The sequence below is a fragment of the Camelina sativa genome, chromosome 9 (genome assembly GCF_030686135.1).
Source record: "Camelina sativa cultivar CO46 ecotype springtype chromosome 9, ASM3068613v1".
NCBI lineage: Eukaryota > Viridiplantae > Streptophyta > Magnoliopsida > Brassicales > Brassicaceae > Camelina > Camelina sativa.
In genome coordinates, this window is record NC_141888.1 from 30,394,193 (window position 1) to 30,409,248 (window position 15,056).

Genomic DNA, 15,056 nt, shown 5'->3' on the forward strand with positions numbered 1-15,056 from the left:
TTGTGTGATCATACAAACTTGATGCTCAGCATTCTGAAGATGTCAACTTTGAGAGTTAAAGTGAGACCTTCGATGTGAAAATAAAGGGTCTTTTATAGAATTGTCAAACCCAAATGTTACGTACAATGGTATTAGTGTACACAATTGGTATTCTGACACACACACTTGCCCACAAATGGTTTACAACACAAGTAGCTGCTCAAAGACACTAAGTTAAAAATATTGATCGCTACACACAATTGAAGGAAACAAAATAATACACAGTAGTAGTAGTAGTAGCAGCAGCTATCGATGATGACGTGATGTGAAATCAATTGGACCACACATGAACAAGGCCGTGTCTGTTTCCTGTGTATATCTCATTGCGTTCCTCGTCATAGAAAAGAGCCGTTATGTCTTCTAAAGCTTCAGCTACCGCATTTCTTCTTTGCTTTGAGTTCTTCCCCGCGCAACTGCTACTGCTCTCATCTTCTTTTGGAGGTCCACTGCTTGGTGTTATTTTAGCTAAGCACTTCCCAGTCAATATATTGCTGATATTGATTGATCCCGCTGCACCATACGACAAACACACCATTAATGATATTTGTTCGATTATAGGGTTATATAATGTTGATGAGCTTCTTCTACTTACCATTTCCTTCTATCCACTGATCTTCGGTATCTGCTTTGCAGTACGAGATGATCAGATCTTGATCACTTGTTATGTAGATATTATTTGTGTTACAGTCCGGATGCCATAGAAGATGGTCCTCAAAGGAAGTCACGAGCTCTCCGCGAAAATTCCAAACAGAAACGTTCCGATTCCTGAATGTCAGAAACAACTGGTTCTCATACAGAAATATGAACGCAGATGGTGTCATGAACTCCGCTCTACTAACTTCCATTAGCTCAGCATTTCTTACCTGAGTTTCCAAATCAGAAACCATTCGTTATTATAAAAAAAATGTAAAACAAAAGCTAAAGATTGATTGAATCAGACAAAAATCAACTCACGTCAAGAATTTGAAGATTCTCATTCTCTTGCTTAACAAGAAGTTTCTCATTGAATTGTTCAATGAAATCAACTTTCTTGTTTCGGTGGAGCAAATGATTGAAGGACTTGAGAACTGTGCCATCTTCTATTGACAGAATCTTCAGAGGAACATGACTGATAGCTCTCTTGAAGATCAATAACATTATCCCTGGACTGATGCAGGGAAACAAATGGGCAGTTCAGTTAGAGAAGATACAAGTCTTTCAACCCAAACTAGTGGACAGAACAATAACGCAATCAGCATTCTCAATATTTGCAAACATAAAACAAAAAAAAAAGGGTCAAACACAGATGGAGGATAGTTACCTGATCTTTATTTCTTGGACATTTTTATCTGATATCGAATATAGCATGGTATAGTTTTTCAGATCAAAAACCTTGTACACACTGCATGAAACAACTATCAGGACCAGAGGATGAAACTTGTAGTCACAAAATTTAGGTTGTTCAGACCAGAAAATAACCTGTCCTGCGCAGAATAAGTCAGCACTTTTCCATTGACATCATCAAACTCTACAAATCCAGGCCACTTTAATGATTCAGACTCAAAAAGGGCAAACCCTGCATCGGGCTGACCTCTCAGAATATACCTAATAGTTGAAAATAACCAGAAACACACATTAGTTCGAATAACCCAGAAAGAAAAAAGACACTAGCTAAGAGAACCTAGAAGGAAAACAACATACTCAATTCTAGTGGATCTGCATTTCAAAGAGCTGAAATTGTCTGAAGCATAAACCGAAACTGTGATGAGGGAATCATTGTTCTTGTTGTAGAACAAGCTCCTGATGACTTCATCTGGACTAACATTCAAAAAGCATATTCTTTTGTTCGTCTCTGCAAATGAAAGTTAACAATCCAAAAGGTCTAACGTCTAAACTTACAAAGACACAAAGCTGAATGAAGTAAACGAACTCAAAGTTACTCAAATTACCTCTACTAAAAGCTGCACAGACACCTGAATGAGCAAGAGCAAAGACAATGTCCCTTGCAGCGACAATCTCGATAACTTTAGTTCTTTTCATCAAAAACGGTAATGCAACTAAACAATGTCCCTTTGGATCGTGTGTATCATATTGCTCCTGAAATACAAAATTAGTAATTAATCAATGCCAATTAAGAGAATTTAAGTAAACAATGAGCAACCCAAGCCTATTTCTAGGGTTTGGGAGGGAGATTCTCCAGAATCAAAGAAATTAGGGTAAATCCTAAAAGATTGAAAATTCAGAAACATACCACGAGACGCATGTTACGAAATCTCTCCTGGGCAGTGCTAATAGAGAAAGCTCGATCCTTGCGAGATGAGATTTCTCTACGTTGAAGCTTCTTAACGCTGTTGACGAACCCATCGGGTCGAGACCTTTTCTTAGCCACAACTCTTCTTCCACTACAAGGTCTAGGGCTTGCTGTAATCCTTCTTCCTTCCATCTACTTCCTTCCTCCTCCTCCTTCAAAAGCCCTAATATTTTACAGCAGGTTCCGATTTTTTTTTTTTTTGGAAACCCTAGAATGATGAGGAAGACAAGACAAGAAAAGTGAAGAAGAAAGAAACCCTAAGCTTTAGGGGAGGAGAAGAGATGAAGAAGAAGAAGCGAGAGTTGGGTTATCTCCAGGGAGGAAGACGAGAAGTGACGTCTACTACATGGGAGTGTGACGTAAGCGATGTTTGAAGATTCAGATTTGGGATTCAATGTTTCAAAAGCTCTTCTTTGTTTCAAAACTCTCAATTTCGAGCATGAACCAGACGAAATCGAACCGATCTGAATTATTTTCGCGTAGATCGAAGACATAAGTTAAATTAACAAAAATTGAATATATTAAAACGTAGCGTTTTAGCGTCAAACAAAACAAAGTTGGAAGAAATTAGCTTTTATGGGCTTATTAAGGCCCAATATAAACTTCGAGACGGGCAATCCATTTATTTCACTTTTTATTTTTTCCTTCCAAAGATGAATATTATTGATCTTAAGGATGGTTATCCCACCACAAATACAATTGTTGAGAGAGCAATTCAAATACTCATGCATGCATACACACTATCATAAGCTTTGGTGGCCATTCACCTTTTGGTGAAAAACTATGGTGACATTCGGAAATATTCATTTTTACATATTTTAGAAAATTATCGAAAAAAATCATTTAAATTTTCCGCAAATTTTGGAATATTTAAGACACTTACCTTGTAAATCATTCGATTATTAAAAAAAAAAAAAAAACAGAAGTCGCAAATTCATTGCAGAAAAAGTCAAATCATGACACTCACCTTATTATTTTTATCATCTCCATTCTTCCCAGTTCCCACACCTCAAGCTGAACTAATCAATGCAAATAGATCTTTGAAACAATATAAATATGGTCAATCTTTTGGAACAATGTTATTACGTACGAAAAGTCAATTCAACTTTTCAGCAAAATTTTCAATCATGTGATTTAAAAATTTAACAGACGTGACACGACACAAATTCACTACAAAAGAGGTCGATAAAAAAAAAACAAACAATAAGACATGATTATTATAGTAAGCGAACAAGATTAAACGCGGGCCAAACACACAAAACCCAGTCTCGTGTAAACGAAGAAATGGACCCAGATAAAGACACACGGTGACTTAGAAGATCATTCGAGTTTGTTTACGTAATAAACCCACACGAAATTAGGCAAAAAGCGACGGATAACGCAGGAAGCATGGTCTCTCCATGTGATTTACTATCAGTGATATCAACCCCGTAACCTCACCTTATTATTTTACTAGTATCAATCTCCCTTCTTCTCCCACCTCCACATAGCTGAACTAATTAATGCAAATCTTTGAAACGATATAAATATATGGGTCAATCAATACAAATTTTGTTTAATTTTAAGTTCAACCAACAACCATTTTTTTTAGGAAGAGCTGTCTATACGTGGAGTGTAAAACGGTCTTACGCTGTTTAAATGGCAATTAATGAGGTTGACTGTATTTGTATATTTTGTCCGTGTATAAAACTTTATTCCTTGTTAAACCAAATTCTAAGTTTTTAGCTGAAAAAAGTTATTTAAAACTAAATTCGGATGCTCATGTGTTTGCTTTTCCTTGGATTCTATGATATATTTGGAAAGTCCGAAAATGCAAAAGTATTTGAAAACGAGGATGAGCGACCGGATGAAGTGGCACGACTAGCCGCCAGTGAGGCAAAGCTTTGGTCCAAGGCTCAGAGTGAGGAGGAGGATATTCTTCCCCATTGCCCACAGCCAGTTTTTGGCCGAATGTGCGGGGGGCTCAGCTCTCCCCTGTTTTCACAAGTTTCTGTTATTTGTTGATGGGTCATGGAAGGATACAGATAGGTTTTCTGGTGCGGGATGGGTTTGTCGGTCGTCTCAGGGGTCTCCCCCGCTTATGGGCGCCGCTTATTTCCGCCGTAGTCTGTCTCCACTTCATACTGAGGTCGAAGCTTTTGTTTGGGCTATGCGCTGCATGATAGGTCATGATTTTTTAGATGTGGCTTTCTTTACAGACTGTTCAGATTTGGTGAAGATAGTGTCTTCTCCCTCCGACTGGCCAGCTTACTCAGCTTATCTCGACGACATCAAGGTGGATATGACAGAATTCTTGAATTTCTCTTTGACCTTGATTTCGAGGAAGGACAATATGCTTGCGGATCGTCTGGCAAGACAAGTTCGTACCCAACCGCATGTTATTACTTTTGTAAACGACTCTGTTCCCAATTGGCTCGTTTGAGCTAATTCTTTTACTTGTTGTCAAAACAAAAAAAAAGTTATTTAAAACTAACTATAAATACATTAGCTTTTGTTTGTGATTAACAATTACTTCAGTACTTAATATTCAACTATTGTTTTATTCTTTTTACAATTCATAATTTATACGTAATTATAATTGCATAGAAAGCCTAATAGTATATATATTTATCATTTTGGAACTAATTTCTTTTCAAGAATTTGGAGTAAGATATGTTTTTTAAAATAGTTATTTTATGAATTTAGAATGGTATAACAAATAGAATTTGGAGTCTAAAATTTTACCAAATTCTAAAACTTTGAAACAAGTTATACACACCAACAAAAAAAAAAGTATCTTATAAAAATGTAATTTCTTCCCAACTTATGAATAATCAAATCTATATATTTTTCATCAATTATGTTTAGACGTTTTAAGTAATTGGAACCTTCTTAACTCTGATTATTTTATGGTATTTAGTCTATTTACTGCCAAAAAGGCCTTTAAAAATACTTTAGAATTTAGAAATACTCCCATTAAAACTCGTGGCAAATTTAGAAATATACTTTTTAATCCATTTTTTTATTATTTAAATCAAATGAGAAAAAAAAACGGATGTTTTATTTATATGAGTCGTGTCATAAAAATTAGTTACAGAAAAAAGAGGGTCTAAACATTTAAGGAAAATAAAAACAAAACCTCTGAGGAAAATAAAGCGCAACAGAGAAGACGAAGACGAAGACGAAGCAAGTATGAGTAGTGTTGTCTCAATCAAATCCGATGATAAAAAGGAAGAGAAGCCAGGAGCTGCCATGTTACCACAACCTCCCAAACCAACCGCTTCTTCCATGGAAACGCAATCCGGTAAAACAAAATCGCGGCGGAAACGCAACTGCAAAATCTGCGTCTGTTTCAGCATCCTCCTCTTCCTCCTCATCTGTATAATCATCATCATCTTAGCTTTCACTCTCTTCAAACCAAAACGCCCCGTCACAACCATGGATTCCATCTCCGTCGAACGTCTTCGAGCCTCCGTCAACCCACTCCTCCTCAAAGTCTTTTTAAACCTAACGCTAAACGTCGATCTCTCGCTTAAAAACCCTAACCGGGTCGGGTTCAGCTACGATTCGTCTTCGGCGCTGCTTAACTACAGAGGCCAGCTGATCGGTGAAGCTCCGCTCCCGGCGAGCCGAGTCGCGCCGCGGAAAACGCATCTTTTGAATCTGACGCTGACGCTAATGGCGGATCGGTTGTTATCTGAGTCGGAGCTTTTGTCTGATGTCATGGCTGGCGTCATACCGCTCAACGCGTTTGTTAAAGTCTCTGGTAAAGTAAGCGTTCTCAAAATCTTCAAGATTAAGGTTCAGTCGTCTTCTTCGTGTGATCTCATCGTCTCTGTTTCGGGTCGTAATGTCACGAGTCAGAACTGTAAATATTCAACTAAGTTATAAACAACAGATCTTGTAGTAGATCTACAAACTTACACTTTGTCTTTTTTTTTTTTTTTGGTATTTTAAATTTGGTACACTATCATTATGTATGTATTATTTGCTTTAATCAATAGAGATTGGCTTTTGCTTTTTTAATAATCTTGTTGAGATCTTATAATTGATTCAGCGAAATTAGTAATACGTTCTTTTAGTCAATGGTGTCAACGTACATGTAGTAGCTATTTTTTTCAACTTTTTAAAGTTATAAAGAAAAAGTCAGGTAAAGGATATCAAAAATCAGATGATTGTTAATTACTACAATCATATAATGTAGGCAGTTTGTAAGGAAGTAGTTGGCAGCTCAAATCGCATTTAAAGCACTATCTTCCTTACTTTAGCTAGATCCATCTATATTTTCTACGAGTGTGGCTTGAAGCTCTCCAAATAATAATACAAGAAATAAAGAGATCCACACATATATTTTATAGTTTGTTGTCATGGCCAGGCGTATGCGTAAATCTAAATCATCTAAACGGTGCGATTGCTGCACACCTTGGTGTATCGTCTTGACCATTCTAATCCTCGCCTTCGTAATTGCCATAATCTTGGTATTGGAGGTTTACAAACCGAAAAGCCCTATTACGCAGATCTAAATCAGCCACGAGTCACTTTACAAGGCGTCGTATATCCTCCGAGTTTCAAGCACAGAGATGAGATAGTGGAAGACATTAGTTGTATACAGAGAAACAAGTTGGTCATGTTGATCTTCCCTCAGGTATATTGCCAGCTAAATTTCTTTGATTCTAGCTTCTCGACTTACTCTTCAAATCGACTAGTTTGTTTCAGACATAAGTAGCAAAGATTGTGTTGGAAACAAAGACAGAGGTCCTGTAGAGAAGTCAAGCTGTTGGGAATCTTCAAGACACACTTTAGTTCGGATTGTAAAATCAATATGACTTCCCCTTCTATGAAAGTGTAGAACCAAACAAGAATGTAAAATGAGCTCTAAGTTGTATATTGAATTCGTCTTTTGGTATCCATATAGGCAGACAAAAGGATTGATTTTTATGTCATACACTAGTAAAGACTGTATTTTTCAACTCCATTTGAATATATCTCCCTCTCTCTCGATCCTTAAGTTCATCTCCATCTGAATCTTGATTGAAATTTCTTAAGAGAATAGAAACTACAAAGATCTTTACCAGAAAGAGAGAAAGAACAAAAGCATTCATCTATTTGCTCATCGTCTCAACTCTAACGAAAGCAATTTTAACAATTGAATCTCACAAAACAAACAAAATGATCTCATATCTGCATCAACAACTGTTTCTTAGATATTACATAGCAAAAGTTGAACAATTTAGCAATTTCAAAGAAAGAGAGATATTATTGACCTTAGACAAGTTCAATGTAAGCCATTGGAGCATTATCACCTCTCCTTGGAAGAGTTCTAATGATCCTCGTGTATCCTCCATTCCTCTCACCATATCTATCAGGAACCTCAGCAAACAGAGCATGAACGATCTGCTTCTCGTAGATATAACCCAGAGCCTGTCTTCTCTTATGCAACGAACCGTCTTTAGCCAATGTAATCATCTTGTCAACAAACTTCCTCATGGCACTGGCTCTAGCTCGAGTCGTCTTGATTCTCCCATGCTTAAGAAGCTGCGTCGTGAGTCCTCTCAGAAGAGCTTTACGCTGGTCCGGTGGTCTGTTCAGCTTCGGAACACGTCGTCCGTGTCTCATCGCGTAAACACGACCACCACCATCAACAATTTTGAATCCATTCTCAAAACTCTGCCAATCTGCGTTGCGAAATTCCCAAAATAAACCCTAACGATTCAATTGAAAACGGTAATGTCTCTGTGGAGGTTTGAAATGTTTACTTACCTGGAAGTCCGATTGAGAGGAGAGGGTTGACCGGAGAGAGACCGGAGAACGAAGGGAGTGAAGGAGAAGAGATGGGGAGGCGGAGAGTGACTGGACGGCGAGAAGACGATGTAGGTAACCGGAATGATGAAGGAGATGGAAGAGCTGATTTGAGAGAAGACATGCTCCAAACTCTGCTTGCGGAATCTGTAGGTGTCGCTGCCATTGCCATGGACACTGGAATCGCCATTAGAGTGTGATTCTCTCTGCAACAAAGGTTTGATTTTGCTGGAGTTGAATGGATAAGGGATAGAGAGGAAGAGGACTTTGTTTATCAGAAACCTTTTCATGGGCCTTAATGGGCCTAGAAAACGGTAACTCTTACACAATAGAGTTTTGCATTTGGTCTTAGGACTTGAGATTGAAACTTCTTTGGGCTATATATGATGTAATGTTAAGAATTGTTTATATTTTACTAGCCCGCGTTAATGTATTAACGTGGATATAAGAAAATTAGGGGTGGGTATTTTGGTTTAAGTTCGGGTTTGGTTTGGGTTCGGTTCGGTTTGATTTATTTTCGGTTTTGGTAAAACTCCAACCAAACTCAATCAAAGTTTTTGGTTTAGTTTATGTTTGGGTCGGTTTATATTTGGTTTGGTTTTAGTTTGGTTCGGTTTAAAAATCTAATGTAACAAAATAAATTGATTGTGGTTTTTATTTTTTTTCAACCAAACATTTAAATAAATTAAAAGGTGACTCCAGAATTGGTTGCCCAACTTGGAGGGGAAGAGTTTACAAAAGAAACTTCAGAAACTAGAGATCTAGAAGAGCGCGCCAGACAATCAGCTCGCACGTTAGACATCCTCGGAATTTTAGTCAGAGTGAAGGAGGAGAAGGATGATCTTAGAGCTTGGAAGTCTTCGAACAAATGCGAGAAGGCTGGCCAGTCGTTGGGAACTTGCACCATCGCCACCAGCTAGGAGCTATCAGACTCAAAGTTGGAACAATCTATCCCCATCGCCCGAAGAGACTCCATAGCCCAAATCAAGGCTTCAAACTCCGTATGAAGGGGAGAGGGAGTACGACGCAAACTGCGAGCTCCCATAAGTATCGTCCTATCATCGTTAGTACCATAATACCAACCCAAGCCCTCCAAAGGATCCGTACCTTTCCAGGAACCATCAACCTGGCAACGAATCGAGGAATTCCTATCCTCCAGAGAAGACTGGGGAGCCACATAATTCTCAGAGACACACTTGGCCGCCTCCCAATAAAGTTTATCGTTTAACGCCTGATTTAAAATATCAATAGGCTCTGCTTCCATTCCTTGAAACACTTTTTTATTCCTATCTTTCCAAATTGTCCACAATATCCAAGGCAACCTATATCCAATGCTAGGACCCCCAAGATTTGAAAAGGTCTTGGAATAAAGAAAATCTAAATTCGAATACACAGATCCAAAAGAAAAACCAGTCAAAGACAACTGGAGAGGAGATAGCTCCCACACCAAACACGAACGAACACACTCAAAAAGAGCGTGGTTAATAGTCTCCACTGCTGAAGCGCACCGCGGACACGTATCGACGCATCGGACACCCCGGTGAGCGAGCCGTTCTTTCACAGGAAGGGACCCAGACGCCACCTGCCAGAAAAAATGTTGGACCTTTGAGGGAACATCAAGCTTCCAAGCTTGTGCCCGTAAAACTGTGCATGTCGGCCCGTATACGACTTTCTTATGTAATTCCCGTGCTAACCTATAACCAGATTTCACTGAATACTTGCCGGATTTAATATAATGCCAAATCAGTCTATCCGAAGTCAATGACTTACTGACCACCAAACTCCGTACAAGCTGAATGTCCGCTGGATCCAAAAACTCCTCCAGAGTAGGCAAGTGCCAATCCAAAGTAAGGGGATTAATTAGGTGATTGACCATCAGGTTAGGATGGAGAACTCTCCCCCTGCCATTCGCCGGTCTTGGCTGATGATCCGGGATCCACGGGTCTCTCCAAGCCGAAATATTATTTCCCGACCCGACGAGCCACCTCGCCCCTCTTTCTACTAAACCCTTTGTTGAAAAAATGCTCCTCCATGCAAAGGATGGGGAATAGGGTTTAGTCGCCAATAAAGGATGTTTTCTCCTGAAATATCGACCGCGCATCACCCGAGCCATTAGAGAATTCGGGTAGTGAATCAACCTCCAATACTGCTTAGCCAGCATTGCGTCATTAAATTCTTCCAGAGCACGGAATCCCAAGCCCCCATCGCATTTATCCTCACAGAGCTTATCCCAAGCTACCCAATGTAGACCTCTGGCCTTATCATTAGACTTCCACCAAAATTTTGATATAGCACCCTTAAGTCTGGACGTTAACTCCTGAGTTAATTTATAACATGACATGACATAAGTCGGAAGAGCTAACGCAACTGATTTGATCATAATCTCTTTACCCCCTTTTGATAAAATCTTCGCCGACCAGCCATTAACACGCTCATCTAAGCGATCATTAACATAACTGAAAACTTCAGTCTTCGAACCCCGTAAGTTTCTTTTCTCGTTCAGCCTTTTTAATATTCGCTATCAAAACCTGTGTACAAAGAATAAACAAATAGGGAGAAAGAGGATCACCCTGACGTAAACCCCGCTTTGGTAAAATAGATCCCCGAGGTTGACCGTTAAGGAGAACTTGATACAAAACCGAAGAAACACACCACATAATCCATGTAATCCACCGCCTATCAAAACCTAATTTAACCATCACCGCCTCCAAAAAATCCCATTCAACCCGGTCATACGCTTTACTCATATCCGTTTTGAAAGCCAGAAACTCCGACTTACATCATGGATTAGTATTTAACCCGTGGAACATTTCCTGAGCCACTAGGATATTATCAGTAATCAACCGGCCCGACACAAATGCCGATTGTGTTTCAGAAACCAGAGATGGTAAAAACCGCTTTAGCCAAAAACATAAAACTTTTGAAATAATCTTATAGCTCACGTTACACAGACTGATAGGCCGAAATTCCGTCATACGTTGTGGTCGATCCACCTTAGGGATGAGACAAATTGATTATAGTTTTATAATAGTTAATTAATCAAATAAATTAGAAAAACAAGAAAAAAAATTTAAATACCTAATATTACATAATTAAATCTATTCTTATTTTTAGTTAATTTTATTATAAAAGTTAAAACAAAGTAAAATATAAACTAAATGCAAGTGGTCATAGGTAAGATCACATATTTATAATTTTAATAATATTATTAATTAATTTGAAAAACAGATTGGGTTATTGGTTCGGTTCGGTTCAGTTTGGGTTGAGAAGAAACATAACTGAATGGTTGGAGTGTAAGATTAGGTTTGGTTTGGATTGGTTTGAGTTTGGTTGGTTTGGTTTGATTCGGTCCGGTTCGGTTTAAATACCCACCCGAAAATATGTGAAATTTTAAGTTGTATTCAAAATATTAATTTTATTTATTTGATTTTTTAAAACCCGAATTTAGATTTCACACACTCCATCTTGCAATAAAATTTATTTGTATATTACATGATAATAAAATTATATTTTAATTCTATGCACTCAATCCCAATGAGTAACATTTATAATTTTCATATAAAAAATGTGCATTATATCAAATTTATATCTTAATTAATATTTTTTTCTTAACTAAAAACTAATAAAACATAATTCTCAAAGAAAAAACTAACTTTATCTCATATTTAAAAAAGTAACAGTATCTTAAATATATTTGTTTCATATTTTGTAATCTCATACGTAATAGTTTTACTACTTGTCCAACTAATTTTAAATAAAACTATATTAAGATTATCATAAATTAATCAAAAATTCAAATATGTTATTATAAAAAATTATTTATTTATGTAAAGGTTATATCTACAATCCTTTTTTTTGTCAACCATCTACAATCTTTTTTTTTAGGATTAATAACTGACAGATAATATATTTAATTATGATATTATAGTAAAATATTGTATAATTTTCTTAATTTTTCTTCTTATAGAATTAGTAATTTAAAATTCTAATTAGTATTATTTTTTATTTATATATATGAACTATCTTTTTTATTTATTAAATTTTTAATTTTTTATAAATTATAAATATGTTAAAACAAAGTTTTTTTGTATATAACACATCACACAATCTTTAATTGTTAAAATTGACACTTTCGCGATCACATGAGTTATTAACTTTGAAAACTAATGTTTAGATAATAACATAATATTGAATACGCTATCAAATAATTTACCGATTGAAAAACTTAAGAAAATTACATTAATTTCTTATTTTGATTATCTTATTTTCTTATATTATGTTAAATACTAATTTTAACACATTAAACCTTTTTATACTTTAATCACTTTTCTATATAAATTTCTTTTTACTATTATAAGAAATAATAAATATAATTAAATTACAAATATTTTCCTTATTAACTGCACATATTTTCCTATTGAAATTAGTAATTTAATAGATAACTTTCCTATATAATAGATTACTTTTGGTTTTATATACTTTTCAAAAATGTTAATTGTAATCCTCTTATTTTGAGGATTTTTAATTTTCCTATAATTATTAAATAATTTTTTTTTCACACATATCAAAATATTATCGATATACTTAGCACATGTCGCGATTATATGAATTACTAACTTTTAAAACTAAAGTTTATATAATAAGATATGCTACTTGCTAAAAACATATATAATCATGTATTTCACATTGTCTTCTTCCAGCATATAAAGACAAAGAGGTATATTGTTTCATCATAAGTATACAAATGGTAGCATACAAATAGAAAGTTTTTTAAGTGCAAACACTTCTCCATTAATGAATGAATGCTATCATACAAATATAGAGACAATGGTGAAGTAGACTCTTTTAACTTTCCACTTCACTAATTAACTAACATAACTAGTTAAATGGTTAAACTCTCATAATGAGTATTAGTATCATTTAGATTGAATATAACGAGTATAAAGAAATAATAATAATAATAATAGAACTATGTTGTATCTTTTGGGCAAAATATAGGAAAAATGTTTGTCAGCTACGCCAAGTATTGGCCAACATATAGCCACACATACAAACAATATAAATATTTTGTTAACTACACGAACTATTATCATTACATAAGAACATGCATAAACAAGTATGAGTTATGTGTACAACACCATAACAATCTAATTCCGATGATTTATTTGCCGGAATCCGGTATTGACCGGTATTGACTGGCGTTGACTAATGTTGACCGGTGTTGACCATTATTGACCAAAAAATTAAAAAAAAATTTCATTTTTTACAAAGAACAAAAGTAAAAACAAATTACATAACTTTACTAAAAGATTATATAATAAATTTTTATTACAAAATAATACAACAAATATACATTTTCCTTTTATAAATTCAAAATTTGGTTTTTAATTTTCTACCATATCATTTGTATACCCTATTATATTTTATTATGTAACATGCTATTAAATATTTTTATATAAGAAATATATAAATAATAATGGTAAATCAAAGGTTAAATATATAGCAAGGTGCAATATACTTTGACAAAAAAAAAACAAATTAGACTCAATTATAAAAAGTCTATGAACATTTTTTAGCCAAAAGATTTTAAGAAAAAATTATAAGTCTCATCATTTGTTATATACCATATTATATTTGTTATCTAAAAGGATTTTTTTTGTATATAATAAAATTTTACTACAAAGATATAACAAATATACATTTCCTTTTGTATATAACAAATATAATATGGTATATAACAAATATACATTTCCCATTTGTAGATAATAAATATAATATGGTATAAAATTAAAACTAACTTTTGAATTTACAAAAAGAAAATGTATATTTGTTATACTATTTTGTTGTAAAATTTTATTATATAATATTTTAGTAAAGTTATGTAATTATTTTGTTAATTTTTGTTGTTTATGAAAAAAAAATTAGTCAACATTGGTCAACGCCGGTCAATACCGGTCAACACCGGTCAACACCGGATTCCAGCAAAAAAATTATCAGAATTAGATGGTTATGGTGTTATACACATAACTCATGTTTGTTTATGCAAGTCCGTATGTAATAATAATAGTTCGTGTAGTTAATAAAACATTTATATTGTTTGTATGTGTGGCGATGTGTTTGGCGTATACTTAACGTAGCTGGCAATCATTTTTCCCAAAAAATATATTACTACGTTGTAATTGTATCATACATGATAATAATTTTTTTTTTTTTTCAAACATGATGTTTCATGTTTGTGAAGATTTCTCAGCAATTCTCATGGAAAAATACGGTGGGGATAAAGCAGCAAGTGAGCAGAGCAAAACAATTAAGGCAGGCAATTAGCGAAATAACACTAAAAGGGCAGAAAAGACTTTTTAGAATATGAACTTGGAGAAAGACATACAGCTTTTTACGCTGAGATACTTTCATATTGAGCCGTGTGTGTGTTTGTGTTCCGAAGAGAATTAATTTAAAAGAAAAAGAATAGTTGGAAGTGAAAAAGGGGAAAAACAAGATCGTAAAAAGCGTGGATGGTTTCTTATAGGGTTCACTGCCATACATGCCAAAGCCAAGCCAAGCCATGCTATTATTATAATGTGGCCATGGGGGCTAGTGTATTGACGTACAAAAGTCTAAAAATTGTCAGTCAAACAGGTCCAAAACTTTGTAACAAATATATTATAATAATAGTAATTTTTTCAATTAGAAAAAAAAAAAAGGACAAAAGGGAAAAGAAGAGGATGCAGATGAAAGCAAAATGTCAAACACTAGTTTCAGATTTTATCGGGAACTGGGGTTTGACAGTTGGTGTAATGGCTTCATCAAAACATGTGCTGCTGCTCTCTCTCTTTTCTTCCTTTTTCTTCTTTTGTTATTTACTGTTTTAGCTCTACGTCTTGTCCAATTGCTCTTACGTAAAATGCCTTTTTTTATTTTTATTTATTTATTAAGGGACTTGGCGTTTTTT

At 35.1% G+C, this 15,056-nt stretch overlaps 4 protein-coding genes and 1 long non-coding RNA gene across 6 annotated transcripts; 3 read left to right on the forward strand and 2 right to left on the reverse strand.

Annotated features, from left to right (window-relative positions):
• Nucleotides 1–75: 75 nt before the first annotated feature.
• On the reverse strand, nt 76–3,174 carry LOC104711997 (uncharacterized). Its single transcript, XM_010428785.2, has 8 exons — nt 2,270–3,174; nt 1,968–2,115; nt 1,720–1,870; nt 1,498–1,623; nt 1,340–1,420; nt 994–1,186; nt 632–902; nt 76–549 (listed from the first exon to the last, which is right to left on the reverse strand). Exons 1-8 carry the CDS (start codon nt 2,459–2,461, stop codon nt 311–313), a joined length of 1,401 nt encoding a protein of 466 aa, XP_010427087.1. The 5' UTR covers nt 2,462–3,174; the 3' UTR covers nt 76–310.
• A 916-nt stretch (nt 3,175–4,090) lies between these two features.
• On the forward strand, nt 4,091–4,751 carry LOC147938992 (uncharacterized). Its single transcript, XM_087465829.1, has 2 exons — nt 4,091–4,267; nt 4,347–4,751. The coding sequence occupies exons 1-2, from the start codon at nt 4,091–4,093 to the stop codon at nt 4,749–4,751; spliced, it is 582 nt and encodes a 193-aa protein (XP_087321955.1).
• Nucleotides 4,752–5,353: 602 nt separating this feature from the next.
• On the forward strand, nt 5,354–6,337 carry LOC104711998 (uncharacterized). The gene has a single exon (XM_010428786.2). The coding sequence runs from the start codon at nt 5,501–5,503 to the stop codon at nt 6,197–6,199; it is 699 nt and encodes a 232-aa protein (XP_010427088.1). The 5' UTR covers nt 5,354–5,500; the 3' UTR covers nt 6,200–6,337.
• Nucleotides 6,338–6,578: 241 nt separating this feature from the next.
• LOC104711999 (uncharacterized) lies at nt 6,579–7,316 on the forward strand. 2 transcript variants are annotated; one of them, XR_015566043.1, is made up of 2 exons: nt 6,579–6,953; nt 7,015–7,316. It is a non-coding gene; the product is annotated as an uncharacterized LOC104711999 (long non-coding RNA). The 2 variants fall into 2 exon arrangements; XR_755463.3 differs by having other exon boundaries at nt 6,585–6,953; nt 7,025–7,316.
• Nucleotides 7,317–7,461: 145 nt separating this feature from the next.
• LOC104712000 (large ribosomal subunit protein bL17c) lies at nt 7,462–8,457 on the reverse strand. The gene is made up of 2 exons (XM_010428788.2): nt 8,069–8,457; nt 7,462–7,983 (listed from the first exon to the last, which is right to left on the reverse strand). Exons 1-2 carry the CDS (start codon nt 8,295–8,297, stop codon nt 7,574–7,576), a joined length of 639 nt encoding a protein of 212 aa, XP_010427090.1. The 5' UTR covers nt 8,298–8,457; the 3' UTR covers nt 7,462–7,573.
• Nucleotides 8,458–15,056: the final 6,599 nt, after the last annotated feature.

What these genes read in the sequence shown, in the direction of transcription:
- LOC104711997 (XM_010428785.2), bottom strand. Translation starts at nt 2,461, where the DNA reads ATGGAAGGAAGAAGGATTACAGCAAGCCCTAGACCTTGTAGTGGAAGA. An exon ending in TTCGTAACATGCGTCTCGTG is followed by an intron (nt 2,116 to 2,269) that starts GTATGTTTCTGA and finishes TTTGTATTTCAG; the next exon opens with GAGCAATATGATACACACGA. An exon ending in AGAATCTTCAAATTCTTGAC is followed by an intron (nt 903 to 993) that starts GTGAGTTGATTT and finishes TTGGAAACTCAG; the next exon opens with GTAAGAAATGCTGAGCTAAT.
- LOC147938992 (XM_087465829.1), top strand. Translation starts at nt 4,091, where the DNA reads ATGTGTTTGCTTTTCCTTGGATTCTATGATATATTTGGAAAGTCCGAA. An exon ending in TTCCCCATTGCCCACAGCCA is followed by an intron (nt 4,268 to 4,346) that starts GTTTTTGGCCGA and finishes GGGTCATGGAAG; the next exon opens with GATACAGATAGGTTTTCTGG.
- LOC104711998 (XM_010428786.2), top strand. Translation starts at nt 5,501, where the DNA reads ATGAGTAGTGTTGTCTCAATCAAATCCGATGATAAAAAGGAAGAGAAG.
- LOC104712000 (XM_010428788.2), bottom strand. Translation starts at nt 8,297, where the DNA reads ATGGCGATTCCAGTGTCCATGGCAATGGCAGCGACACCTACAGATTCC. An exon ending in CCTCTCAATCGGACTTCCAG is followed by an intron (nt 7,984 to 8,068) that starts GTAAGTAAACAT and finishes TTCGCAACGCAG; the next exon opens with ATTGGCAGAGTTTTGAGAAT.